Source organism: Hylobates moloch, unplaced genomic scaffold (assembly GCF_009828535.3).
Source record: "Hylobates moloch isolate HMO894 unplaced genomic scaffold, HMol_V3 SCAFFOLD_14, whole genome shotgun sequence".
NCBI classification, from domain to species: Eukaryota; Metazoa; Chordata; class Mammalia; order Primates; family Hylobatidae; genus Hylobates; species Hylobates moloch.
In genome coordinates this window covers 11,671,866-11,698,812 of record NW_026652289.1, presented here as the reverse complement: position 1 = coordinate 11,698,812, position 26,947 = coordinate 11,671,866, and the positions used below count along the sequence as shown (strand labels likewise).

General features: G+C 47.5%; 3 protein-coding genes across 4 annotated transcripts; 2 read left to right on the top strand and 1 right to left on the bottom strand.

Moving 5' to 3' along the window:
- Positions 1–692: 692 nt before the first annotated feature.
- SMIM11 (small integral membrane protein 11) lies at positions 693–14,644 on the top strand. Its single transcript, XM_058427573.1, has 4 exons — positions 693–805; positions 4,050–4,156; positions 10,728–10,894; positions 13,846–14,644. Exons 2-3 carry the CDS (start codon positions 4,145–4,147, stop codon positions 10,890–10,892), a joined length of 177 nt encoding a protein of 58 aa, XP_058283556.1. The 5' UTR covers positions 693–805; positions 4,050–4,144; the 3' UTR covers positions 10,893–10,894; positions 13,846–14,644.
- Positions 14,645–21,682: 7,038 nt separating this feature from the next.
- On the bottom strand, positions 21,683–26,947 carry CUNH21orf140 (chromosome unknown C21orf140 homolog). Of its 2 annotated transcripts, XR_009209687.1 has the most exons (3): positions 26,759–26,947; positions 25,388–26,380; positions 21,683–21,874 (listed from the first exon to the last, which is right to left on the bottom strand). XR_009209687.1 is itself a non-coding variant. In XM_058427570.1 (2 exons), exon 2 carries the CDS (start codon positions 26,337–26,339, stop codon positions 25,584–25,586), a length of 756 nt encoding a protein of 251 aa, XP_058283553.1. In that variant the 5' UTR covers positions 26,340–26,380; positions 26,759–26,947; the 3' UTR covers positions 25,380–25,583. The 2 variants fall into 2 exon arrangements, 1 of the variants encoding a protein (XP_058283553.1); XM_058427570.1 differs by lacking the exon at positions 21,683–21,874 and having other exon boundaries at positions 25,380–26,380.
- LOC131381099 (small integral membrane protein 11B-like) lies at positions 22,696–25,250 on the top strand. The gene is given in 3 exon segments (XM_058427187.1): positions 22,696–22,766; positions 24,942–25,164; positions 25,245–25,250. Coding segments are annotated over 3 exon segments (300 nt in total).

Here is a 26,947-nt window from a genome sequence, read left to right as displayed (position 1 = left end):
AGTAGCGCGCCCCAGGTCGTCTGCCCTGGCCCACTGCGCCTACGCACGGAGTAGTGTACCCACGTGGGCTGCACCGGCCCACTGCGCCTGAGCACGTAGCGGTGCATTTCGGGACGTGTAGTTTTCCCCGGCAGGACGGTAGAAGTCGTGGTTTGTGCGGGCCAAGCGCTGGAGCCTCCGCTGCCGGGAGCAGTAAGTGTGTGACGTCGGGGTAGGAGGAAGTGTCCCAAATTCCAAAAGCTCTTTGGGGTGCTGCGATGTCGCGGCCGGCCCCGCGCTCGAGTTTTCCCTCCTAGACAAAAGTCTGCCGGCTCCCAGTCGCGCCGGGGCGGGGATCCGGAAGGTGAAGGCCGCCAGGCCCCACCCGCGGGGCGCCCCTGCTGGACCTGGCCGTCGGGCGCCGTCAACCCGCTGAGCAGCGTGTTCCGGCTGGCACTTGGCCCGGGCGGGGCTCAGGATTGGTTCAAGCCTACGGTGTTGGTCCCCGGAGAGTCTAGGGATACAAGCAATCCCCTGGAATGGTGGGGGAAGCGATGACAGCCCCTGGTCTTCATCCGCGGCTCTGGGGGAAGGGGGTGGGGTGGGGAGGGCAGGTGTTGCTCCCTGAGTGTTGGGGGAAGGGGATGGGGAGAGGACCCCGAACTGGCCCCCGGGTTACCCAGGAGGAGCTGAGGCCCAGAGAGGTTCAGCGACTTGCCCAGGGTTGCACGGCGAGCACAGGCACCGACGTGGCCCTCCGAGGCTTGGGCTTCCAGCAGGGAGAGACGCGGACACCTGTCATCGCTTCTCGGTGGATCCCTGAAATGTTGAGTTGTGGAGTCTGGGAGCTGAGATCGGGCAGGGCTGGTTTCTTGTAGGCCCAGGCCTCCGTGTAGAGGGCCAAGTGATGCCCAAGGTTCACCTGGCAGCCCCCTCCCTGGACCTACCCCTCCTTATGATTGGGTGAAGGGGTGGGTGAGAAGGGTAGAGACCGGGAATGAGAACAGCTTCAGAAAGTTCAGACAAAGGGAGCAGCATGATTCGTGGCTGGAAGGAGACAGCAAGCGATAGACTGATCCTTGAATTTGTTAGGTGTGCCAAGAAGAAAAAGTATTAATAGACTGTGGATGACACATTATCCATATTGCTTTAGTTGGTCTAACCACAATAAGCAAATAGCTTTTTTTGTTGTTTCTAAGAGAAACCTGACAAAGGAAGACAGGGTATTTTTTTTTTTTTTACAGTGAAGGAAATAGAAATATTTGGAGTTGTATCTAAGCCACTTGTTATTTTTGTGTTTTAAGCTAAGATCATGGATGGGTCCAAGAAAAGTTAAAAATTTCCCGCACTTCATAGATTTTAAGCCCCTCAAAAACATCCCCATCTTGTTGGCTTTTGCGGTTCAACCTTCATATACCAGCTGCCTCGTTCCTAATATTGCATCAGGTGTACATATGGCAGCACAACAAATAGCTTACTGATACTTTCAGCTTTTTTCTTCTCATTTGCCAAAGGCTCTATGAAAATGGCTGGCTTGGGCATGTAATTGAAGGGAGGTGGGGAAAAGTGGTAATTCAGAGGCAGTGGGTGGGAATGAGCAGGGCAGATCAGGGTGGTTCACCCTCTTGACTCCCACCTCACCACAGCCCGTCTGCTACTATTGCAGATTGACTCTAAGTATGTTTCTTTCCTAAAGAGCTTGAATTTTATCACTCCAGGTATGAAGTTGAGGCAGCTGCCAGTATATTTTGGCAGTCAGGTTCTGTGATATCAGAGAGGATGGTGAATTGTGAATTCTAGAGTTGCAGAATTGTTCTTTAGATTCTGATTTTTTAAATGACAGCACTTTGGTTTGGAGGGTTAATGACTTACCCCAGGTCATATGCCACACCATGGGTGCCACCAAGAGTAGAGCTCAGATCTCCAGTTGTCCCGGTCCTCAGGCTACTGATCTTTATTCCCTGCCCTGCTATCTTGGAATGACTGCATTTTGCCCTGGATGTCACTAGCCTGTATCCTTCAGGTTGGCACGTCCGGTCATGGAAGGAGAGAGATTTAACATAACAACAATGGCTGACATTCAATGCTTTCTGTGTGCTGGCCATGGTGCTTAGTGTTTACAGTCTAATCTGCAAGAGAATTTACAGATGGGCAAGTTGAGGCTGAGAGAGGCCAAGTGACTTGTCCAAGGTCACACTGCTAGTGAACATAGCACATGTTTTCCAGAGGGCCAGACCACTGGATGTTTTTTCATTCATTTCCTCCTGTAGGATCGTTGGACGTATTTCTCATTCTTGATTTTGGGAATCAATATTCTACATACATCAATTCACTGGGTATGCAGTTTTGCGTCAGAAAATTTTGGGGGAACAGCCAGACTCATCTACTATATTTGTATACAACTCAATTAAAGCAGGAATTGTAAAAATAAAATTTATAAGATCTGTAACATTTTAATATACAACATAACTAATCACTAAGATTATTAAAGATACTCAAAGTGAAAATTGTAGCAACAGGTTATAACATGTTAGGAACATATTTCTTTAGGGCAGTCAGAATCTGCTGCTTCTTAAAGACAAGTGAGCCATTTACACATGAAGGTAACAAGCACATTCAGCCACCATCATTATCGTTAAACAGATCTATGATTTAAATTCCTATCACTACCTTATCTGACTTTGAAAAAGTCACGGGGAAAACTTGGCTACCTTGTGCCAACTGCTAGCTTGTTTTCAAGATATTATAATCTTGAATAGATGGGGGATGAACTTTTTATACTTAGATAGCTTTGTAATTGAAAGTTTATATAAAAACATCTTGCCTGAAGTTCATCTTATCCCCATTCTAAAGGCCTTTGAAATTTTCAGCCACTTTTCTTACGGTAAGTACATTTCAAGAGAAGTGTTTCCCTGACTTTTGAATGCAAAGCTCTCTGCCTGTGTCAGGATGGTGCCAAGGTTAAAGCCCTGGAGCCAGACTGGATGGGTTCGAATCCCAGGCCCACCTGTGAGACCCTTGATGTGTTCCTTAAATTTTATTTCCCCCTTTCTAAAGTGGAGGCCATAAGCTGTTTTATGGGGTAGTTGTGAGGGCTAAATGCCTTAACTCATCTAAGCACTTTAGCCACTTTTTCGTGTCTGACACAAAAAAGTTAAGCTATGATTATTGCGCTATAAAGCATTGGATTTCAGAAAAAGTAGAGGCACTAAACACCATCTGCTTGACATCTTTTTTCACTTACAGATGGGACTGAAGCCCTAAGGGAAGTCACTTACCAGAGGGTGTAGGTTCTTCATCCAGAGCTCAAGTCTTCTTGGGGTATGTGTCATATTCTAAGAGTAGTGACCTACAAGGCCCTGGAGCGAATTCCAAGGCTCGGGCTGCTGGCCCTGCCTTCTCACTTCCATATGCCATAGTGTGGCGTATGACCTGGGGTAACATCCTCTGAACCAAAGTGCTGTCATTTTAAAAATCAGAATCTAAAGAACAATTCTGCAACTCTGGAATTCACAATTCACCATCCTCTCTGATATCACTTCCTTCCCTACCTTCTACTAGGTCTCCCTCAAGCTTTGGAGAGAATTCTACATCCGAATTGCATCCAACCATTTTTCTGCCCTGTCACTTATTCCCTTGCTCCCAGATAATCTTCGAAAAACCAAGATGAGCTTAATTTACACTCAGAGGACTTGACAAAGACACTCATTCCCAAACCAGCTTGCGTTTAGGTCTGGAGGCAGGTGAAGGGACAGATTTTAGACTTGGGCCCTTAGGTTCACAGATGAATGGGATGGGAGCCCATGTCCCCTCAGGAGCAGCGCTGTGCTGCTGGGGGCTTCAGAGAGCTGCTGAGGAGAGCTTTCTACTCAGCAAGGGCCAGGCGTGTCTGGGCCCTCACCCAGCCCATCCACTTCCCACCAGTCTCTCAATCGCCTTGTCAGGACACAGCCTGCCTCTCTGTGGCGCACACTTTCTGTTCACGTGCCCTCTCTCCATCAAAGAGACATCTTTCTAAGGTGGTCTGCCCTAGGAACTCCAAATTGACCTGTTTCTTTCTTCCTGCCCAGATCAGACCTTCCAGCTCCCTGGACCTGACCTTCCAGCTGCCTCTCATGTACTCGTCGGGGGCTTGTGTTGATAAGGAGTGAATTCACAGTCTACCATGAATTGGAAGGTGAGTATAGTTTTAAATATTTATGGCTTGGGGTTTTTTCTTCCCCCTGATTGTGAAAATTCAGAATAACAGTTCTACACCAGTAGATTGATTAAAAAGAAAAGGTAGGTGAAAGCATAATATTTATGTTTCATTTTAAGTTAAAACATAAATGTACATTTATTCGCTGGACTTCTGGAAGAAGGCCAGGCCTTTTCTTCGAGTGTGCATTCACTCACTTCAAATCTTCCTCACTTTTCTTACAAAAACTATACCTTTAAAGCTTTACCTGCAATTTTGCATTGTGCTTTATTTTTTTATACATTTTTTTGTAGAGATAGGGCTCCACTATGTTGCCCAGGCTGGTCTTGAACTCCTGGGCTCAAGCAGTCCTCCTGCCTGAGCCTCCCAAAGTGTCGGGATTACAAGAGTGAGCCACTGTGCTTGGGCCATTTTGGTTCCTTTAAAGTAGATGCAGTGGACTGAATGTTTGTGTTTCCCAAGTTCGTATGTTGCAACCGTAGTGCCCAGTGTGATGATATTTGGAGTTGGAGCTTGTAAGAGGTAATTAGGTGATGAGGCTGGAGCCCTAATGTTTGGAATAGTGACCTTATTGAAAGGGCTCCAGGGAGCTCTCTTACCCTCTTTCTGCCATGTTGGGGGTACAACAAGAAGCCAGCCATCGGCAGCCTGGAAGAGGGCTCTGCTAGAACCCCCCTGTACTGCGCCCTGATCCTCAGGCTTTCAGCCTTTCGAACTGTGACAAGTATCTCTTTAATAAGTCACCCAGTCTGTGGTCCTTTGTTCTACGAGCTGAATTGACTAAGACAGTGGATTAAGATCTTATGAGCAATGCATACACAAAATCTTTCCAGTGTTTCATAATCTTCCCTGATCTTTTACAGTTGTCTTGCCAACAGCACTTTTTTCCAACTCAAACTTGAGTCTTTCAAAGTATTCAACTTAGTTTTCATAAAAACTTTTGCTTTACACAGTCATATTTCACAAGCGTAATGTTTAAATAAGTTATGGAACATAGCATCAAGTACAACTTAAATAAACTGCTTGGCGAGTAAACACACCTGACTCCTGTGAAACATTAGATTCAGCTGGTGGGAGCAGAAGTTCAAGGGCAGCCAGAGAGTAGGTCAGCAATCGGGTTTCACTGAGGGAAAGAAGAATGTCATTTTAAGTCCCGGAAGTCAATAAGGTGAGGTGGAGGTTGTTTAAGAGAGCAGCCACTAAAATATATGTTTACTGTAGTCACTTTGCAAAATCTAAAATCAAGCAAAAATCATACATTGTCTCACCATCTAGAAATGGCTACTATTAACAATCTCGGTATATTCATCTTTTTCTTTTTTTTTTTTTTTTTTTTTTTGAGACGGAGTCTTGCTCTGTCGCCCAGGCTGGAGTGCAGTGGTGCAGTCTCGGCTCACTGCAAGCTCCGCCTCCCGGGTTCACGCCATTCTCCTGCCTCAGCCTCTCCGAGTAGCTGGGACTACAGGCGCCTGCCACCATGCCCGGCTAATTTTTTGTATTTTTAGTAGAGATGGGGTTTCACCGTGGTCTCGATCTCCTGACCTCGTGATCCGCCCGCCTCAGCCTTCCAAAGTGCTGGGATTACAAGCGTGAGCCACCGCGCCCGGCCCATCTTTTTCTGTATATATGTGTGGCGTGTTTTCATGCATAGGATCTTATTGTACGTGTTTTTTCAATTATTATAAGCATTTTCTTCAAAACATCCAGTGGTTTTCTATTGCAAGGAGAAACTGGAAAGGTCTGGAAGCAGGATCAGGGAACCGGGAAGGTAGCTTTCCCATCTTCCCCAGCTCTGTGGGGTGAGTGTCTTGGCAGGTCCTGCAGGAGGGCTGAGGGCCCAGGAACTGGTATAAGTTAAAGATGGCAGAGTGAGTGTTCTGTGAAGGGTGGGAAGATATAGGAAAGTTTGTTTAGCATGGCTTGAGGATCAGAGCTCACAGTGGAAAGGTTGGGAAGGAAAGAAGAGGCAGTGAGAGGATGGAGAGGGGAAGGAGCGGAAAGCAGTGTGGGGTGAGGTTTAGGGAGGCCATTCGCCCACTGCAGTGGCTAAGTCAGTAGAGGAGAGAGGCAGTAACTGGTACTAAGGGCGGGGGTTCAAAGCATTAAACCTAATGCCTCAAGGCGGTGTTTCTCACCCCTGAGCACTAGTTAAGGCAAGGATTTCGAGCCCCACTCCCAGAGTTTCTGATTGGGTAGATCTGGCTGGGGCCTGAGAATATGCACTTCTTACAAGTTCCGGGTGGTGCTGGTGCACACTGGTCGAAGGCAATGCGTGGGGAGTTCTCCTCTTTAATTGTAGAGTGACACCAACTCATGTGACCACTCGGGCCAGTCTTGCTTGTGACAGTTTTTTCCACCATCAGGAACAAAATCTGCCCAAACCTTCCCAGCTTCTGCACCAGGGAAGTGGCTACCAGGGAGCAGCTTCGTGTTTAAACACAAACCCATCTCGTGTAGTGTTAGAAAGGAATGGCCCCAGGCTAGGCGTGGTGGCTCATGCCTGTAATCCCAGCACTTTGGGAGGCCGAGACAGGCGGATCACTTTGAGCTCAGGAGTTCGAGACCAGCCTGGACAATGTGGCGAAACCCCGTCTCTACAAAAAAATACAAAGATTAGCTGGGCATGGAGATGCGTACCTGTAGTCCCAGCTACTCAGGAAGCTGAGGCTGGAGAATTGCTTGAGCCTGGGAAGTGGAGGTTGTAGTTAGCCGAGATCATGCCCCTGCACTCCAGCCTGGGCGAAAGAGTGAGACCCTGTCTCAAAAGAAAAAAAAAAAAAAAAAAGAAAGTCATGGCCCTGATTGCAGAGAGCTGCGGAAGGTGGAAGGTTCAGTAGCCCCCAGTGCGTCTGGTGGCCTTCCCCCTCTGGCTCAGTGGGCCATGGCCGGCAGCGACAGTCAACAGTGCTACCTGTGCATTAGCAACAAGTATGGCCTCATTATTTAAAAACTTAGTTATTTCCATTTCACAGGTATTGGGGTTTTGTTTTTAAAAATTAATGTAGATCTAGGCCAGGCATGGTGGCTCACCCCTGTAATCCTAGCACTTTGGGAGGCTGAGGTGGAAAGATCACATGAACCCAGGAGTTCAACACCAGCCTGGGCAACATAGTGGGACCCCAGCTCTACAAAAAATCAGAAAAAATTAGCTGGGCATGGTGTCACGTGCCTGTAGTCCCGTCTACTTGGGAGGCTGAGGTGGGAGGATTGCCTAAGCCTGGGAGGTCAGGGCTGTGGGAAGCCGTGATCATGCCACTGTACTCCAGCCTGGTTGGAGTCTCAAAAAAATATTCATATAGATCCAGTCTACCCTGGCAGCATTCATTTTCCTCCCTGAAGGTCTGTATGTTTCAAGAGATGTAAGGGGTTTGTTAAAAGGAAATTGGAGGAAGGGATTTCATACCACTGAAGGTTAGTGCCTAAGAGAGGGCAGGAAGGGGGCCCTGGAGCCCTTCGCTTTACCCTGTGAATGTTCTTGACCTCTGCTGCCCTTTTGCTGCGTCCGTCTCAGTCCACACTTCTGCCTCTTGCCGTGCCTCTCCACTGCCTGTAAAACAAAGTGAACACTGAAGCCTCCCACCAGGGTCCATTGGCTGATGCATTTCCATTTCCACGGGTTTTCTAACTTCTGGATGAGAGAGTACATTCCTGCAATTGCTAAAGCTAAGTTTCCTATCTGGATTGTAGATAGCTATGGGCAGTAATGTGGGCTTTGTTATATTAATAGTAGGGCCCCGGCCAGGCGCTGTGGCTCACACCTGTAATCTCAGCGCTTTGGGAGGCTAAGGTGGGCAGATCACGAGGTCGGGAGTTGGAGACCAGCCTGGCCAACATGGTGAAACGCTGTCTCTACTAAAAATACAAAAAATTAGCTGGGTGTGGTGGCACACGCCTGTAATCCCAGTTACTCAGGAGGCTGGGGCAGCAGAATTGCTTGAACCCAGGAGGCGGAGGTTGTAGTAGCTGAGATGGCACCATTGCACTCCAGCCTGGGTGACAGAGCAGGACTCCATCTCAAGAAAAATAATAACACTAATAGGGCCCCATTGGTTTATTCAGAGAGACTGAGAGAGCTGGAAGAGAGTAGAGTGTAAGCCATTGTCTCAGGTAGCCTGGGAAATCCTAGCCAACAAAAAGTTTATACAACACCATTCTTTTCATAGCTGGTTTTTATGCATGGCGTCAAACCGTTACCTCTAAAACGTGAACCTTCAAGAAAACAGGATTTCAAGGTTTACTGGAGGGAGGGGATTAGCTAGGTCTGAGGGAAGAAGAGCCTGGAAACGAAGTCAATGTTTAAAGCTCCTTATGTTTACCAGAGTAAAAAGTTGAGAAGTTTCACTTTCGGAAAATTTTCAGTCTTTTTTACTGATGCCAGAGTGATCCTTCTGAAGTGTATGTGTTGTGCTTATTCTTTACTGTTAAAACGATTTCATGGTTGAAAACTATTAGCTAATTACTGAGTGTTCTTGTGTTCTTACTGTTTTAATAAAATTAAAACAATTTAAGTATTTGCATCCCTGCCTCCTCCCATGATTTTCATTGTATTTCTATCATATCATGCTATATCCTTCTGCAAATATCCATACATAACCAGTTAAATGATTTCAGAGGTAGCGAGTCCAGTTGCCTCTGGAAAATCCAGTAGCCAAGCCATAGTGTATTTGCATATTTTAGTTGTGAAGTGGATGGGCGTGAGGAATGAATCATACATAGTACGGGATAGCATGATGCTACAGAGTTGGGCTTTGGAGCATTTGGAGCTGGGTCAGGCCCTGCCTCGCTGACTGCTGGCCTCCCTGCCTCTGCATTTTCTCAGCTCCACCGCAGTCAGGGCGAGCCATCTGCTCATGGAGGTGGCTAAGGGCAGAAGGGAAAGAGCCGCGGAAGGCACTTTGCATGCCGTGAGTTCCCAGTCTACAGCAGCTGATGCTACAGCTTCTAAGCGTGAAATCCACATCTAGTTCTGAGTCATAAAGGGTTTCGATACAATCATAGGAACATTTATCTGCATACATTGTGATTTCATGAATTTCAGTTTATTGAAAATCAGGCATCAGTGGAAGGGAGACTGGCCCCCGGGTTAGAATGTCCTTCCAACTGGCTCCTCATGAGGGAGCTGTGGGACCCCTCAGCCTCTCAACCTCCAGGAGCTCTTCTTTCCTTGCTCATATAACCAGGGGGTCGACTAGGTCCCCTTGAAAGTTCTTTCCAGCCCCCCGGTTCTGTGAGCATATTGTACACACTAACTAGATTCAGATCAACTTCGATTAGACTATTAGAGGGAGGTGCACATGTAACCCCCATAGTGGAATCTCATTGGTATTTCATTAATAAGTGATTGACAGAAATAAGGATTTCTTTTTTTTTTTTGAGACGGACTCTCGCTCTTTCACCCAGGCTGGAGTGCAGTGGCGCAATCTCGGCTCACTGCAGGCTCCGCCCCCCGGGGTTCACGCCGTTCTCCTGCCTCAGCCTCCTGCGTATCTGGGACTACAGGCGCCCGCCACCTCGCCCGGCTAATTTTTTGTATTTTTAGTAGAGACGGGGTTTCACGGTGTTAGCCAGGATGGTCTCGATCTCCTGACCTCATGATCCGCCCGCCTCGGCCTCCCAAAGTGCTGGGATTACAGGCGTGAGCCACCGTGCCCGGCAGAAATAAGGATTTCATTGGGATAAAATCCTACCTGGTCCTTTAAAATAATGATTGCTCAACCAAAGCATATCTTTTCACTATTTGGGAGGGAATTTTTAATCACACAAAAAGCACATAATTATCATTCAGGTCATACTAACCATGTGTATGGAACTAATATTTGCTTTGAAGTACTATTGCAATACATAGAATTTCACACAAAAAACCTACTAGTGCAAAGTGTGAGTAATTCAAATCCATAGTTTTTCCCTAGACTTTATTTTAGTGAATGGGGTTGCAAGAGCAGTTAGTAAGTAGCTATGTTTTAATGTTTTGAGTTCTGTTGTGTTTTATTTTACCATCAAGTGCCGGTGCTAATGAGTCTCTAGAAACAAGAGAAAATCCCAGAGTACTAAAGCTGCAGTTTCCAGAAGCAAGGTCTGATTGACCCTTACTTTGTAGATGAAGGGGCAGGAGCTCAGAAAGAAAGGAGCTCATTGCCTGACTCAGGTCACACAGTCAGTCGGTGGTAAAGTAGAGCTCTGACCCAGGCCACCGGGCTCCACCTCCTTTCACTGGATCTGGCTGCTGCCTCAGAAGCAAGGGCCTGGGTGATCAGCAGGTTGCACGGTTGAGCTGTGAGAGACCAGAGTCCCCACGCCTGTAGATGACCGGTGGTCCCCTCCATGAAGCCAGTTGCAAGCAAGCAGCAAAGAGCAGAGCTGTAAATTGACTGTTGGCCCCATGGGGATAGAGACCTTTTCTGCTTGGTCTCCAGTGTAGCCCCAGCCCCCTATCCTCGTGCCTGTTGCAGAATAGGTGCTAAGTAAATATTTGTTGACTGAAGGAACATAAAAGAAACCTCCCATATCAATGATGGAACATTTAGTTAGCATGGCTTCTTTCTTCTTGAAGGTTCTTGAGCACGTGCCCCTGCTGCTATATATCCTGGCAGCAAAAACATTAATTCTCTGCCTGGCATTTGCTGGAGTGAAAATATACCAAAGAAAAAGGTTGGAAGCAAAACAACAAAAACTGGAGGCTGAAAGGAAGAAGCAATCAGAGAAAAAAGATAACTGAAGGTGAGTCCACAGTACCCGACCTTGCAAATGGGAGCTGGCCAGTGGGTGGGGTGACCAATCAATGAACAAGAGAGGTCTGAGACTTCCCTGTCCGTCGGGTCTGAACGGCTGCGTGGGGGCATGTGGCCTCACCTGTTCTCTAAGGTAGACCTGCTCCATAAAGGGCCAGGTGTGCAGATCCTGGTCCTGGGATGTGAGTGCTGCTGAGCCAAGGCACACGGAGGATTAGTTCATCCTTCTCGAAACCTACCGTGGCAGTGGTTCTTGACAGGTATTGGGTTAAGAATTGAGGACTCAGTGACAGCTGTGGACCTTCTTCCCAGAGCAGTGCACACACTGAAACCATCTGCATTCGTGTGTGGGGAGAAGTTTGCAGATATGAGGAGTCACAGATCATTTGAAATTCCAAGGTTAAGAAACCCTGTTATCTTTAAGATAAAGTCTGACTCCATGGTATGACAAATAAATCCCTTCCCAGTCTGGTCTTAACCCAGACCTCATTTGCCACTTCTGCCCACTCCCCATCCCCCTGCAGGCCATTCCTCAGCCACCATGGCCTTTGGCCTTGCTTATTAGATTCTTCCCGAGGACCTCCTCACCAGGCCTGAGGGCGCACTCATCATTGTCACCCAGTGCCTATCACAGTACACACTGGTGGGCTTAGAACCTACTTGGGGAGTTACAATACATCAAGGCACCAGAAAGTTCCTGTTAAGCCCATGTTACAGATTTAACACATGACAGTTCACAGTTACCTTGATTCCAGTGTGTTGATACAGTTTCTTCACTTTGCAGGTTGAGTTCTGTACTTTAAAAATCAGAGGATTCAGCCAGGTGTGGTGACTCATGCCTGTAATCCCAGTGCTTTGGGAGGCAGAGGTGGGAGGATCACTTGAGCCGATGAGTTCAAGACCAGCCTGGGCAACATAGTGAAACCCTGTCTCTACAAAAACTTAAAAAAAAAAAAAAGCTTAGATGCACACTTATTGGGTGTGGTGGCACATGCCTGTAGTCCCAACTACTCGGGAGACTGAGGTGGAGGATTGCTTGAGCCCAGGAGTTCAAGGCTGCAGTGAGCCATGATCACACCACTGCACTCCAGCCTGAGTGACAGAGCGAGACCCTGTCTAAAAAAAAAAAAAGCATTCAAATATGGTGGTGGTGGGGTTCTAGGTCAGTGATTCCCAAACCTGGCTAATGATCAGAATTGCCCAGGTGTTTGTTTAAATGAAGATTCCCAGGCTTCAACCCAGAGATTCCATAATGGCCCTGGTTAGGTTTGGGTATCTGGGGTTTTTGTTGTTGTTTTTAAGATATGGGATCCTACTCTGTCATCTAGGCTAGAGTGGTGCAGTGGCACAATCTCGGCTCACTGTAGCCTCAGCCTCCTAGGCTCAAGCAATCCTCCCACCTCAGCCTCCTGAGTAGCTAGAACTACAAGAGCATGCCACCACACCCGGCTAGGTTTTTAAAACAATTTTTAGTAGAGAAGGGGTCTTGCTGTGTTGCCCAGGCTGGTCTTGTACTCCTGGGCTCAAGTGATACTTTTGCCTCAGCCTCCTGAAGTGCTGAGGTTACAGGTGTGAGCCACTGTGCCCAGCCTCTGTTCTTTTGAAAACCCATTAGGTAATACTTAGGTTGTCTTCTCAGCAACAGGTCATTGTAGGAACCACTGGGCTAGGTGACCTCCCAAACCCAGCCCACTCTAAGATTCCATGCTTCTGTCAGTAGGAATTCCCTTGCAGTGCCATCAGGCTTGTTGAGGCTAAAGACCTCCTGATGAGGAATAGTAGCAACACCTACTAAGTGGTTATTCTGTGCTGGGGACTTTGCTAAGCATTTCATGCACAACTGTGTTATTCAGCCCTGATGACTCTGTGAGGCATGTTCAGATTGAAAGAATGGCTCACTCTACATGGTGAAGAATAGAATCAGAAATTGATCCCAGGTCAAATGCATTCAATCAGCATGGCCAAGCCCAAGCTGTGCTACCTTCCTGAATAAAGGCAAGTGAGCTGGTAGGGATGCTTCACTCTCTGTTACCACTTCCAGCAGCTGCCCACTCACTGGTCCTCAGTGAACTGTAGGCTTTTGCTAGATAGAAGAAGTTACTTTCTTTCTTTCTTTCTTTTTTTAAGGTGTTTGATTGACTGAAATTTAGGAGTAGGCATTACCGATGGGGAGGAGAGAAAAAGGGTGAGGGAAGGCAGTTTAAATTAAAATGTTGCTGATTGAATTTATATTCCTGACAATCCCCATTTTGTGTACTAAACTGATCAAAGGAAGAAAAGATGAGATGGAAGATCATAAAGGCTTTGCTCCTCCCACAAACATCAGCAGAGACCTGCAGTTAGGTCAGGGCTGGATGGCTTAGAAGCAACTCAGGGAGTTGGTCTTCCTCTCTAGACTGGCAGCTTCTTAAAGACTAGAGACTTGCTTCAAACAAAAAGGGTTTTCAGGCCAGGCGCAGTGGCTCACGCCTGTAATCCCAGCACTTTGGGAGGCCAAGGCGGGTGGATCACTTGAGGTCAGGAGTTCGAGACCAGCCTGGCCAACATAGTGAAACCCCATCTCTACTAAAAATACAAAAATTAGCTGGGCGTGATGGCACGTGCCAGTAATCCCAGTTACTTGGGAGAGCGAGGCATGAGAATTGCTTGAACCTGGGAAGCAGAGGTTGCAGTGAACTGAGATTGCGCCACTGCACGCAAGCCTGGGTGACAGAGTGAGACTCTGTTTCAAAAAAAAATGAAATAAAATAAAAAGGGGGTGAGATGTTTCAGATGGAAGGGAAACTGTGATGCTAAAAATACATTCATTAATAAATAGAGTTGAGTGGTGTCAGTTTGTTAAGTTTAAATGGCTGAGCATAGGTCTTTATGCTGAGCAGTAAACATCAGGTATAGTCTTATCAAACATTTCCTACTCATCCCTTTGGTTTTCGCTTCTAGATTCTGCCATGTAAATGTCAGCTTGAGTGGACTCCAGCTGAGAAGAAAGAGAAGAAAGACTTAATAATTGAATAATTTGTCAGAGGATAAACTCCCAACCTAGACCTTTCACTTAAAATAGTGTGAATTTGTATATCTTTTTAAAAGAACCAGTACTGGCCCGGTATGCTGGCTCTTACCTGAAATCCCAGCACTTTGGGAGGCCGAGGTGAGTGGATCGCCTGAGGTCGGGAGTTTGAGACCAGCCTGGCCAACATGGTAAAACCCCGTCTCTACTAAAAATATAAAAATTAGCCAGGTGTAGTGGCGCACGTCTGTAATCCCAGCTACTTGGGAGGCTGAGGCAGGAGAATTGCTTGAACCTGGGAGGTGGAGGTTGCAGTGAGCCTAGATCATGCCACTGCACTCCAGCCTGGGCAACAGAGCGACTCTGTCTGAAAAAAAAATAAAATAAATAAATAAAAATAAAAGACCATCCAGGCTAATACGGTGAAACTCCGTCTCTACTAAAAATATAAAAAATTATCCAGGCGTGGTGGCAGGCGCCTGTAGTCCCACCTACTCGGGAGGCTGAGGCAGGAGAATGGCGTGAACCCAGGAGGTAGAGGTCGCAGTGAGCTGAGATCGTACCGCTGCACTCCAGCCTGGGCGACAGAGCAAGACTCCATCTCAAAAAAAAAACAACAACAAAAATAAAAGAACCAGTATTTTGTTTACTAAAATAAAATGCCTTTGTAAAAAAAGGTGTCGTGGCCTTTGGAAGAAGTCAAATTGTATATCTCTCTCTCTTTCCCTTACACAGCACCCTCCACCCCATGTTGTAAAGGGAGGGTTTTTGTAAACCTACACCTCCTCCACCATCTCAAGCTGGGGGGTCCCAGGTGAGAGGCTTCCACAGAGGACAACGTGGTGCAGAAAAATCTGTGTGGGAGTGGGGTCCCCAGCACTGGGTGCCTCGGCCAGCTACCCCCGACCCCAGACCCCCTCATAGGCTGCCCTCCCGTACCCTCCTTTCTCGTCTTTTCCTCCTACAGGTGTTACACCCCTGTGAGAGTGTTTTAGAGTGTTTTCATCGTTGGGGTGGAGGGAGGCTGTGTGCGTCCAGGGAAGCTGACTCCTGTGTTAACCATGAGGGTCCTCGCAGGGAGGAATCATGGGAGCCCTAGGGTGTGTTTTGTCCTCTCCTCACCTGTTTGCTCCTTGGGATTTGCTGATGAGAGATGAAGAGCAGGGCACCCTAGGAGTCACTGGAACCGAGGGCAGGAAGGATGGGAAGATGTTTTACTCAGCACCTAACACACGCAGATCCCTGTGACAAGAGCTCATGCTCTCCCACTTCTCACAAGACCCCAGAGTGGATGGGGAGTGAGGCAGCAGCAGCCGGCACCAGAAGCAGGGCGGAGTGTTTGGTCTGGTGGCTGACGGCTGCATGGGAAACTTGCAGGAGTGTGTGTTAGTAAACGTCTCCCCGTCCTGGCCCAGTTTGTGTCAAACATTGCGTTTTCCATGTGGGGAGTCGGGAGTTGACATCTTAAGTTGCACTGTGCTTGCTGGATGCTGTTCAGCGCAATTTAGAAAGCAGGAAAGAATTTACAAAGTTCTGAGGACAGACAGACCCTGGCCCTATAAGCTGCAGTGCTCACCATAGTCGAAGTGGACTTCCACGTAAGCCCAGACCTCATTCTCTCTGAAGGAGGCCTCTCCAGCCTTTGCCAGGAGCCCTGGTGACTTTATTCTGCCTAATCGTGCTGCGGCCTGGGGTCCTGTTAGAACATGAATGGGAGACTACAGCAGAGGTGGGATGCCCTTGGATTTCTGCTATCCCCAAGCTTCCGTGACATGCTCAGGTGGGGCCTAGAACTGACCCTGGCCCGTGGCCTACCATCCTCCCTTTGTCAGGGCCTCCCTGCACCCTGGCAGGTTACCCCACCCACCCTGGCCCATGTTCCTGCCCCAGGGGCCTGGCCTCTCTGCTGCCCACCCTGCAGGTGTAGGGCATCACCTGCTCCTGTCTTGCCTGGCATCAGACCTACTACCTTGGCACCACTTCCTCCCTCATGCCCACCCACCTGTGTGCCTCATAAGTCCAAGGCGGGGGATCTGCTGACCAGTAGACACTCATGTGCTAAACACAAGCGCTTTTCTAGGCTTTAGGATTTAAAGCTACACTTTGGAATTTGTGGAAGATTTGGCCGTCTTGGAAAATTAGGTAGAAGATGACATAAGGACTGGATTAAACCACTTATCATCCCAACGGTGCCCATGGCTTTTCTGTTTTTTGTTTTTGTTTTTTTAGAGATGAGGACGTGCTGTGTCCCCCAGGTTGGAGTGCAATGGTACAATCATAGCTCATTGCAGCCTTGAACTCCTGGGCTCAAGCGATCTTCCCACCTCAGCCTCCCGAGTAGCTGGGACTAGGCCCTGCTAATTTGTTTATTTTTAGCAGAGACAAGGGTCACGCTGTACTGTCCAGGCTGGGTGTAGGTTTTTTCTGAAGAGTATTTGGGAGTTTTGTTTTTGCTTGGTTACTTTTCCTATACACCTTTCTACCACTAGGGGGAGATGATTAATCACTAATTGAAGGGATTTTGTTCGTTTTTTATGTTTTGGGTTTTTTTGTTTGTTTGTTTCAATAAAGAAAGAGTTTAATTTCAGTAAGGCAGGCCATGCAGGAGATGGAGTTCTTATTCAAATCGGTCTCTCTGAAGGCTCAGAGGTTAGGGGTTTTCAAGGCGGAGTTCTTGCTATCATTCCACTCCTTAGGTACATGAAGTTGATAGATGTGTAGTTTGATGTTAAATTATTGGTTAGATGCACGCACCGCTGGTTGTAGAGACTGGTAAAGCCCACTAGCAGGACCCCACCTGGACCACAGCGATCCCACAACCCGCTGGACCATGACCCAGAACAAACACAAAGGACCTGAAATGCGTTGCAAAGGCCAGAAGCCGACATCCACATTCTCCACCCACCGAGAGCCCTAGAGTCCCTCATGCACATCCTGCTTGATCTATTACACACATTCACACATTCGCAACACATTTGTTTGGTTTTCAAGCTTACAACTTATTAGAAACAGAAAGGAGGAAAGGCTGTCAGCAGCAGAAATACCTTTGAGCAAGAGGGATAGTCTTTGAGAAGCAGACTTGAGAACTCACCGTGTGCTCTTCATGCGCCAGACACTGCAGCAGCCACAGCATCCCACATGGGATGCCACACGTGATGATGTTATGTTCATGGTGATGACCTCAGGCATGAAGAATAGGTTCAGCCGTTTCACACAGTCTGCTTAACAAGTACATACATAACACAGACATACGTGAGGAATCTCAGAAACCAAATAATTCAAAGAGTCTGGGATTCTTTCAAAAGGGTTGCCTCTGCCCAAGCTTTCTTCAAATTCTGTCTATAGGGAAACGTAGCTGTCAGTGTCTCATTCCCGAAGACTTCCAGATGCCTGGATCTTTAGAGTTCTCCACCTCACCCCAAGTTGATTACACAAATGTTCCTGGAGTTTTGCTTAGTGCCCTGCTCTGTGCCAGGCCCCACAGGCGGAGATGGCAGGGACCCAGGCCTGACGTTGGAGAGCCCCTGCCCCACTGCCGGAAACACACGCACCATCACACCGTGAGGGAACTCCCCCACGCAGGTCTCATCTGTGTCAGAGTGAAGCCAGAGGATGGACGGTGGGGTCTAGAAGGAGAAGAGAAGGGAGGATGGGTTCTCAAACATGAGTAAGCAGGAGAGGCCATTTAAAATGCAGACACTGGCCTGGCACGGTGGCTCATGCCTGTAATCCTAGCACTTTGGGAGGCCGAGGCAGGAGGATCACTTGAGGTCAGGAGTTTGAGACCAGCCTGGCCAACATGGTGAAACCCTGTCTCTACTAAAAGAAAACCAAAAATTATCTGGGCGTGGTGGTGGGTGCCTGTAATCCCAGCTACTCAGGAGGCTGAGAGGCAGGAGAATCACTTGAACCCAGGAGGCGGAGGTTGCAGTGAGCAGACATTGCACCACTGCACTCCAGCCTGGGTAAAAAAGTGAGACTCTGTGTCAAAAAACAAAACAAAACAAACAAAAACAAAAACCCTAAAAAATAAAAATAAAAATAAAATGCAAACTCCTGGGCTGGATTCCAGGTCAACTGCATCAGAACCTGCAGGAGAAGGACCAGGAATTTGTGATACGAACATCCCCAGGCGATTCTTGACCCTTCTTTTGAGACCTACACTGTAAAGGATGGGCAGAGGGAGAGGCAGCAGGAGCCCGGCCTGGGAAGGAGCCAGCAGGAGAGGTGGGAGGAGGGGCAGGAGACAGCGCACACGCGGCAGCAAATCCTTCAGCTCTTACTCCCCAAGAGCTCACAGCTGCCTCCACAGAGGGTAACGGTATCATTGTCCCCTTTTCGCAGATAAGGAAACTGAGGCAGAGAGTCCCTGCCTAAGGTCCCCCAGCTGGTGGGAGGCAGAGACAGGAACCAGCCCTCGTGGTCTCACTGTGAGACTGGACTTTTCACAGCTGTGCTGTCGAGTCTGAGCCAAGTAAAGTAAAGCGAGAGTTTTTGTACTTCGAAGTCTGGGACATAATGTCTTCAAGACATCAGCGTCAGTGACACGATGGTGACAGAGGCCAGCATTGCTTGTTGTGTCTTTTTCCACCCTGTTCCTATCTACACTTCCATTCTTCTGTTCATTCTGTTTGCATTTCCCATCCTGTGACCTACTCTCCACTCAACACACAGGTGGCTTTCACGGACACACACACACACACACACACGTCACTCACAGACACACCCCGTGCCCAATGTCAACAGACAAAACTACAAATTTAGTCATAGACCTCATTGTCTTTTATTCTTGATTCATGAATGGGGCAGCCTCCCTTCTATAAAACAGAGCAAGAGCTCCCACCGGACAATGGCAGAACAGTGGGCTTTGTAAGGTGGGGACAAGGAAACAGAAGAATAGAAAAGAAGCTGATTGGTTAACATCAGGTTACTTCAGGACCTCCTAATCATGCTGACTCAGGTAGACTGGAAGCTCCTGTTTTCAGGAAAAACTGATCTGTTTGGGGACCTACCTGCTTCCTTATTAAAGTTTTGGATTGATTTATAGGGCTCTTAGCATGAGTGACTCCATTTTGGTTTGGTTTGGTCTGGTCTGTTGGGGCCTAGTGCAGGATCTCAGTCCAAAACAATAGCCTCCCATAATTTTTGTTTAATGCTGGGTCAGTGGTAGGCTTGGTCCACTTGCGCTTCTGCCTGGGTGGGCCTTCCTCTTTTCCTCCTTTTCTCTCCGTGGTGAAATCCCCATTCTTCTTTCTGTCCTCCACTTCAGTTTCAGCTCTTCCTGCAACCCTGCCCACAGCTCTTCAGCGCCAGGCCCTGGACTCTGAGCTCTCACTATGCAAACCTCCAACATCTCACTGAGTGGGAGGTGGCCCCCACCTCCACACCAGACCTGGACCTTGAGGGTCCAGGCTTGTTTTCCTTGGTACCCCTGGCCCTGACACACCCAGCCAGGCACACAGAAGGTGCTCCAGTATTTGATGAGTGGATGACTGGTAACACCAGAGGAAAGGGAGCAGGGAGTATGGCCAAGACCATTAGCTGCCTTCCTCAGTGTTCCTTCTCCCCTTCTCCCTAGTAATAGAACCCTGACTTTTACCTGGCCGTATGGTCACTCAAAATAAAGGACTACATTTCCCACCTTCTCTCGCAACCAAGTCTGGCCAATCAGATTTAAGTGGAAGTGTAGTGTGGGACTTCCCAGAAGGATCTTTAAAAGGGACAGGATGGGCCCCTCTTCCTCCTTTTCTCCTTTTTGGCTGCCTGGAATACTAAAGCAATGGCTTGTTCTGCAGCCACTTTGGACTAAGAGGTGACTTTGAGACCTGAACCAAATCTAGGACAATGGAGTGAAAAGATAGGATCCTGGGCTGTCAATGACCATGGATCCATCATTTCACCCCTGAACTGACACCTTGATACTTCTTATTTTTGGTGTAGGTGGTGGGGTAGCTTCTATTTTCTTGGCATCTCTGTGGTCTACTCATGGTTCACCTGTTTTAGCTGACACATGGAGCCAGTTAGAGATGGGTGCAAGGACTTCCTGATAGGAAGACTTGGATTCTGGTCCTGACCCTCCTGTTACTACTGTTAGGTACGTGGCTAGGTGAGTCGGTCACCACCCTAGCCTGGCTTTTGTGAAATGAGCTCAATGATCACTGCCCTGCCTACTGTACAGTGTTTGTCTGAACTGAATGAGGTCAAGCATGTAAAGATGGTTTCCATGTGGCAGGACAATCACAAATGGAAGGAGTGTAGACTGCCTGGGTGGGCAACTCAGCCACCAGTTGGCCAGGCAGGGGCTCCATCCAACCCAATTGGATTGAGCCAATGGCCAACAAACCCCATCTGCTAATTTACCTCTTAGGTCCTTGTAGGGGCAGCACCATTTCCTAATACACCCCCACCTTGGAAGCCACCTTGATCCGTGGGAGGGAGAGGGGCTGTGGGTGTTAGTGATGGGGAAGGCCAGAGAGGCTGGGATGTTGCATCAGCCAACCACTCAGAAGGAGAATAGCGCCACCAACATCAGGAACTCTCTTCTAGCGGACATGTCTAGCGATACGTGGCTCAGCCCTGCATGGCTGCGTGTGGTCACCCGCTCTTAACTAAATACAGTGCTCTAAATATGGCTGCTCCCAGAGAAACTGTGGGCTGTCCTCACCAGCCGTCCTGTCCCACCCCCACCAGAAGAAACCTCTTCTTATTATTAATTCCCTAACCAATTGCAGATATTGCAGATGTTCTTAAAGGAAATGCCAGAGAACAAAGTTTCCTCTGATCAAAGTATCTCAAGATGTGTCTACCCTCATTAGACGCCAGCGATAAAAAGGAACAAAAGTTTTTCTCAAAGAGTGAAAAGGAAATGAGATCAGTGATGGCAGGTCTACTTGTGGACACATTTGCTTCGACCTTACCATGGACCACTCACTCAGTGGGTGCCAGAAACAATGCAGTGGCTTAGCTCAGATTATGTGATTTTGTTTGTTTGTTTGTTTGAGATGGAGTCTTGCTCTGTCACCCAGGCTGGAGTACAGTGGCATAATCTCGGCTCACTGCAACCTCCGCCTCCCAGGTTCAAGCGATTCTTCTGCCTCAGACTCCTGAGTAGCTGGGATTACAGGCATGTGCCACCATGCCAGGCTAATTTTTGTATTTTTAGTAGAGATGGGTTTTTGCCATGTTGGCCAGGCTGGTCTCGAACTCCCAACCTCAAGTGATCCGCCCACCTTGGCCTCCTAAAGTGTTGGGATTACAGGTGTGAGCCACTGTGCCCGGGCAGGTTATATGATTTTAAAGTCCCACTGTATTTTATTAAGGAGTTGACTGAACTTCAAGGAAGTAAAGCAACTTATTCAGAACATATAGCTACGAAGCTAGAAACTCAAGATTCCAACTAGGTCCATCCAATTCCAAAAGCCTGGTGAACTTTCTGTTACTTTCTATGGGAAGTTTTCAGGTTTAGTATAAAGCAACATTTCTTAATTATGAATACAATCTTATGTAACCAAATTGCACATTAAAGGGTAGTCCTTTTGATCCTTCTTTTCTCTTTTCTAATAATTTTTACAAGGCCTCAAAGGAATAGAACTCTAAATCTGTTTTATTAAATTGCTTTAGTTTTCAAACAAAAATAGCTCCTGTTGGTTTATCTTTAGCTGATAACCTAAAAACATTCCTTTTTTATCGCTGTAAAATAATGTGTCTTTAAAAGATATTCTGTCTCCTCTTTAATTTTATGTTGAAATAAAATTTTTTGGTGTCCAGGGGAGTTGGCCATTTTAGTGGCTGGTGTCTCATCTGAGGTCAGAGGTGAGCCTTGCGACATAGAAATGATGGGGGTGAAAAAGGAAAAGCTCAGCTTCAATAACTGAGCTAAGCACGGTGGTGAGGAGCATGGGCTTCAGAATCTCTTGGCCCTAGTGTCTTGCCAGTGCCTCAGTTTCCTCATCTGTAAAACAACTGACAGGATTAAGATAATTAAATTATAATAGCTATGCATTAGTGGCAAGGCAGCATGAATAATGGCTCTGAGCATGAATTCTGGGTTGAATCTCTCTGGGCCTCGGTTTTTCACATCCATTTTACCTCCGGTTCAATGATTCTCCTTCCTTGGTCCTGAGTTGATTACAGGTGCCTGCCATCAGCCTGCCTAATTTTATTTTAAAGAGATCGGCTGGTCTCGAACTCCTTACCTCAAATGATCCGCCCACCTCGGCCTCCCAAATTGCTGGGATTACAGGAGTGAGCCACTGTGCCCAGCACGTGTAGCTGTTGGTGCCTATTATTCCAGAACCCCAGAGACATGGAATAAACGGAATGTAGGGCAAAACCCACTCATCTCCCAAAACTCAGGCCACCCACACGTGGGCCTGCACAATGACAGCACATTGAAGTGACCAAGGAAGTTTGAGTACCATGGTTTGCTCTCAAGGAACTTAAATCCTAAAACGTACATGAAATCCCGAGGGAAAAAGACCTCACAAATATACTACACAATAGGAGTTATTTCACCAGGTTAATTGCCAATGAGAAATGCAATGTTTCTACTGACAGAGCAAGACTTCCTTTAGCACCTGTGGCTGGCTGAATAGTGGCCACCAAAGGTATCAACGTCCTGTTCCCTGGAACCTGTGAATGTTGCTTTGGATGGAAAAAGGTCTGCCTATGTGACGAAGTTAAGGATTTTGAGACGTGAAGATGGCTTTAGATTACTCAGGTGGGCCCTAAATGCAATCTCAGGTGTCCTTGTAAGAGGGAGGCAGAGGGAGATTTGACACAGGATGAGAAAGTGGTGTGGCCACAAGCCCAGGAATGCCGGTGGCTACCAGAAGCTGGAAGAGTCAAGAAACAGGTCCTCCCTGGAGCCTCTGGAGAGAGTGCTGCCCTGCCAACAGCTTGCCTTTGGCTGTCTTGTCTGTCCTGTCCTGTCCTGTCCTATCCTTTTTCTTTTCTCTCTTTCTCTTTCTTTCTCTTTTTTTTTGTTTTTTTGGAGATGGAGTCTTGCTCTGTTGCCCGGGCAGGAATGTGGTGGTGTGATCTCGGTTCACTACAACCTCTGCCTCCCAGGTTCAAGTGATTCTCCTTCCTCAGCCTCCCAAGAGCTGGGATTACAGGCACCCACCACCACGCCCAATGAATTTTTGTATTTTTAGTAGAGATGGAGTTTCACCATGTTGGCCAGGCAGGTCTCCAACTCCTGACCTCAAGTGCTCCTCCAACCTCGGGCTCCCAAAGTGCTGGGATTATAGGCATGAGCCACTGAGCCACGGTGCCTGGCCTCTTTCCCTTCCCGTCCCCCTTCCCCTTCCCCTTCCCCTTCCCCCCCCCCTTCCCCCCCCCCCTCCCTTCCTTCTCTCTTTATTCTTTCTCTCTCTCTCTCTCTCCCCTCCCTCTTCTCCTTCGCCCCCCTCCTTTCTCCCTTCTCCCTCTGTCTTTCTTTTTGAGACAGGGTCTCACTCTGTCACCCAGGCTGGCGTGCAGTGGTGCGATCAGAGCTCACTGTAGCCTCAAACTCCTAGGCTCAAGCAATCCTCCTGCCTCAGCCTCCTGAGCAGCTGCAACCACAGCCACTACATCTGGCTTAATTTCTGTTGTTTTAAACCACCAAGCCTGTGGTAATTTGTTTCAACAGCCAGGACAAACTAATACAGCACTGTTGTCTGTCAAGTGAGGCCTGCAACAGTGGAAACTTTATAGTTCTGAGTGGTCAGCTGTTTGAGGTTTAATTATCTCCAGGAAAAATGTTACCAGGATTCCCTTTGTAACCATGACAAAATGCTGAGAAATCCACCCCTTAGTTGCTGAAAAGCACTGAACATTCGCTTTCATCTGACAAAGTCTTTCTGAATAATACAGGGAGGTTCAGGAGGGAAAGAAGGTAAGCAAACGATGGGATGCTTTCTGCACTTGGCTGTCAGGAAATTCTGGGTAGAAATTTTTTCTTTCTTTCTCTCTTTTCTTTTCTTTTTGAGACAGAGTGTGACTCTGTTACCCAGGTTGGAGTGCAATGGCGCGATCTCTGCTCAATGCAACCTCCGCCTCCCAGGGCTCAAGTGATTCTCCCACCTCAGTCTCCCGAGCAGCTGGGAACATAGGTTTGTGCCACCGTGCCCAGCGAATTTTGTTATTTTTTGTAGAGGCAAGGTTTCGCCATGTTGCTGGCCTCGAACTTCTGAGCTCAAGCAATCCTTTCACCTTGGCCTCCCAAATTGCTGGAATTACAGGCATAAGCCACTGTGCCCAATCCAGAAATGTTCATAAATTGTTTTTTTTCAAAGACCTTATTTTTTAGAGCCATTGTTTAGATTCATGCAGAATTGAGTGAATTGAGTGGGTGCCCCACCACCCACCACGTCTATCAACATCCCATTTAAGTTTACAAGTTTTTTTTCTTTTTTTCTTTTAGAGAAAGGGTTTCACCTTGTCACCCAGGCTGGAGTGCAGTGGACAACCATAGCTCACTGTAGTCTCAAACTTCTGGCTCAAGTGGCCCTCCTCCCTCAGCCTCCCAAGTAGCTAGGACTATAGATGTATGCCACTCAGCTCAGCTATTTTTAAATATTTCTGTAGAGATGAGGTCTTGCTATGTTGCCCAGGCTGGTCTTGAACTCGTGACCTCAAGCAGTCCTCCTGCCTCAGCCTCCCAAAGTGCTGGGATTAAAGTGTGAGCCATTGTGCCCAGCCATAAATTATTCTTTTTACACACCTCAGAATGATTACCTCTAAAATGACTGTCTGAATATATATAACCAACAGTGAATTTTATGATATGTTTAATAGGGGTCAAGCCTTTTTCTATAAAAATGAAAAAGACAACCACAAATTCTTACAACGGACATTGGCAGCAGCCCCAAACCTCAACAGGGAGGTGTTGTCCCAGCTGCAAGTGGCTCATCTACAGGGTCTCGAGATGAAAATCCACAGCACAGTCTAATGACCTGCTGGGATTCCTGGAGTTGGCGGGGAGATTGGCTGGATAAGTGGTCTCTGCAGACCCCCATGCGTGCCACCCCTTTGCCCACCATAGCCCACTTGAACCCACCACTGTCATAACTTTTCAGGTCCTAACTGGGACCACTTACTCCCCTTGGAGGGTCCGGATGGAGTTTCCCCTCCGCGGCTGCCTCTCACTCATCCCCCACCACTTTGCCGACAAGGAAGGAAGGACAATCGGGAGGAGGGAGTCTTGCTTGGTGACCATCTGGACAATATCTCGCCCATGACAAGCTGGATCCCTGTGGATTACTTTGGTGGGCGGAAACTGGTTGGCACACTATTTAATTTGGGCTTTTTGGGGGATGACTGCACACTGGTTCTCTTTTTTTCTCAGACCTAAATTTTGACCACACAACCTTGCAGCCTGCTCATACCTGCTTACTGCCATCCACCTTTGGGCTGGCTTAGAGCTAGTCCTCCCCTTGAAAAAGCCCTCAAAGTGCCTTCACAAGACAAGAGTCGAGACCCCTAACTTACCAACAAATTTTAATGAAACTTCTAGCAAACTCAAAGCGCTTTGCCAACATCCTTAGGAGCTACTCAGTTCTCGCAGCACCCCTGTGAGGTCACTGTTGAAGTATCTTTGGCTGCAGTGGTGTGGAATCCATCTCAACAGAGTTCATGGTAAAGACCAGACATGTAGCAGCCTCACTGCTTGTTGGAGGAATCGCCCTTAAGAAAATTTCCCAAGATAGTAGTTTTCCCATCTCCGTACTTTGCTAGTTAATGTTCTCCACTTGCTTGGGTTTATCCTTTCAATTCCTTTGCTAATTAAATTGCTGAAAAGTATACATTGGTAAGAATAGACACTGTCAGTGGACTGCAAACAAAACTTGTTTCTGTTATTGATGATAAACCATTTCAGAGAAGACCAGGCTGAGTCTAAAGGGTTCAGATAATTACAAGGGGAAGGCAGAGAGAGTAGTTCATGGCCACAGGACTTGGCCACCTCTGGGCAACACGCAATGCTTGCTAAGCTAATGACTGTAGGGATATAGAACTGGCCCTCAGCCTCTCTGTCTTCCTTTGGCCTCTGCTCTTCCTGCTGCCTTCTCTCTTTGACCACGATGACACACTTTCCATAGGCCTTCCTCACCACATCACAGAACTCAGAGAAGAGGCTGTTTTCTTGTTTGATACACAGTTCGTCTCTTAGGAACATCCGGTATTTCCAAGGCACCCATCCTTGACTATCCGCAGCATGCACAATACACCAAGTTGGGGTTTGTATGAAATATCCATCACTGATATCTTCCCCAGTTACGAGACTTTCTGGGATATTGGTTTCTCCAAAATATATGGTCTTAAATCCATCATATTGCAGTGTTCTCAGGGTTTTCAGATATTGGAGGCATTGCTTCCTCTTGATGCCATCAAATTGACTTCTGATAATGACGTTTCTTAAAAGGGGGCTTGCAAAGCGAGGCATGGTGGCTTCTCAAGTGTTTTTAAAAGCTTGCACGTCTGCATCTGGGGAGAGATGGCAAGTGGGGGATGATGACCTCATAAAGGGCTTTCTTACAGCGGTGCCAGTCCCACAGATACACTTCAGATTTCAAGCATCATGGAATAAATACTCAGAACAACTCTCTGCTGACCCATAAAATATGGGAATTGCAGATGCTACCCATAAAAATGCTACTTTGACATCACTTCTGCAATAGGTCTGAGACAGAGGTTGGCAATCTTTTAATAGTAATGAGCCTACCCATTTGGCTTAAGATGGAGAGAAATGTTTACATTCATTTATCCATTTCAAAAATACGTACTGAGCACCTGCTATACGCCAGGCATTGTGCCAGGCACCAGGGGTATAGTCATGACACACCCAGGGAGTCCTGGACTTACGTGTTGTGTGTCTGTGTATGCATAGAATTTGTCCCAGTTGCCTTCCCATTTGCACAACTAAGAGTGATTTTTCCAGGTGGCAGAAGGAAGGTATGGCAAATTGCAGAAGAAAGTCAGTCTGCACACCTAGCTTCCACTGGAGCTTGCAGGTCTTTTTTTTTCTGAGAGGGAGTCTGTCTCTGTTGCCCA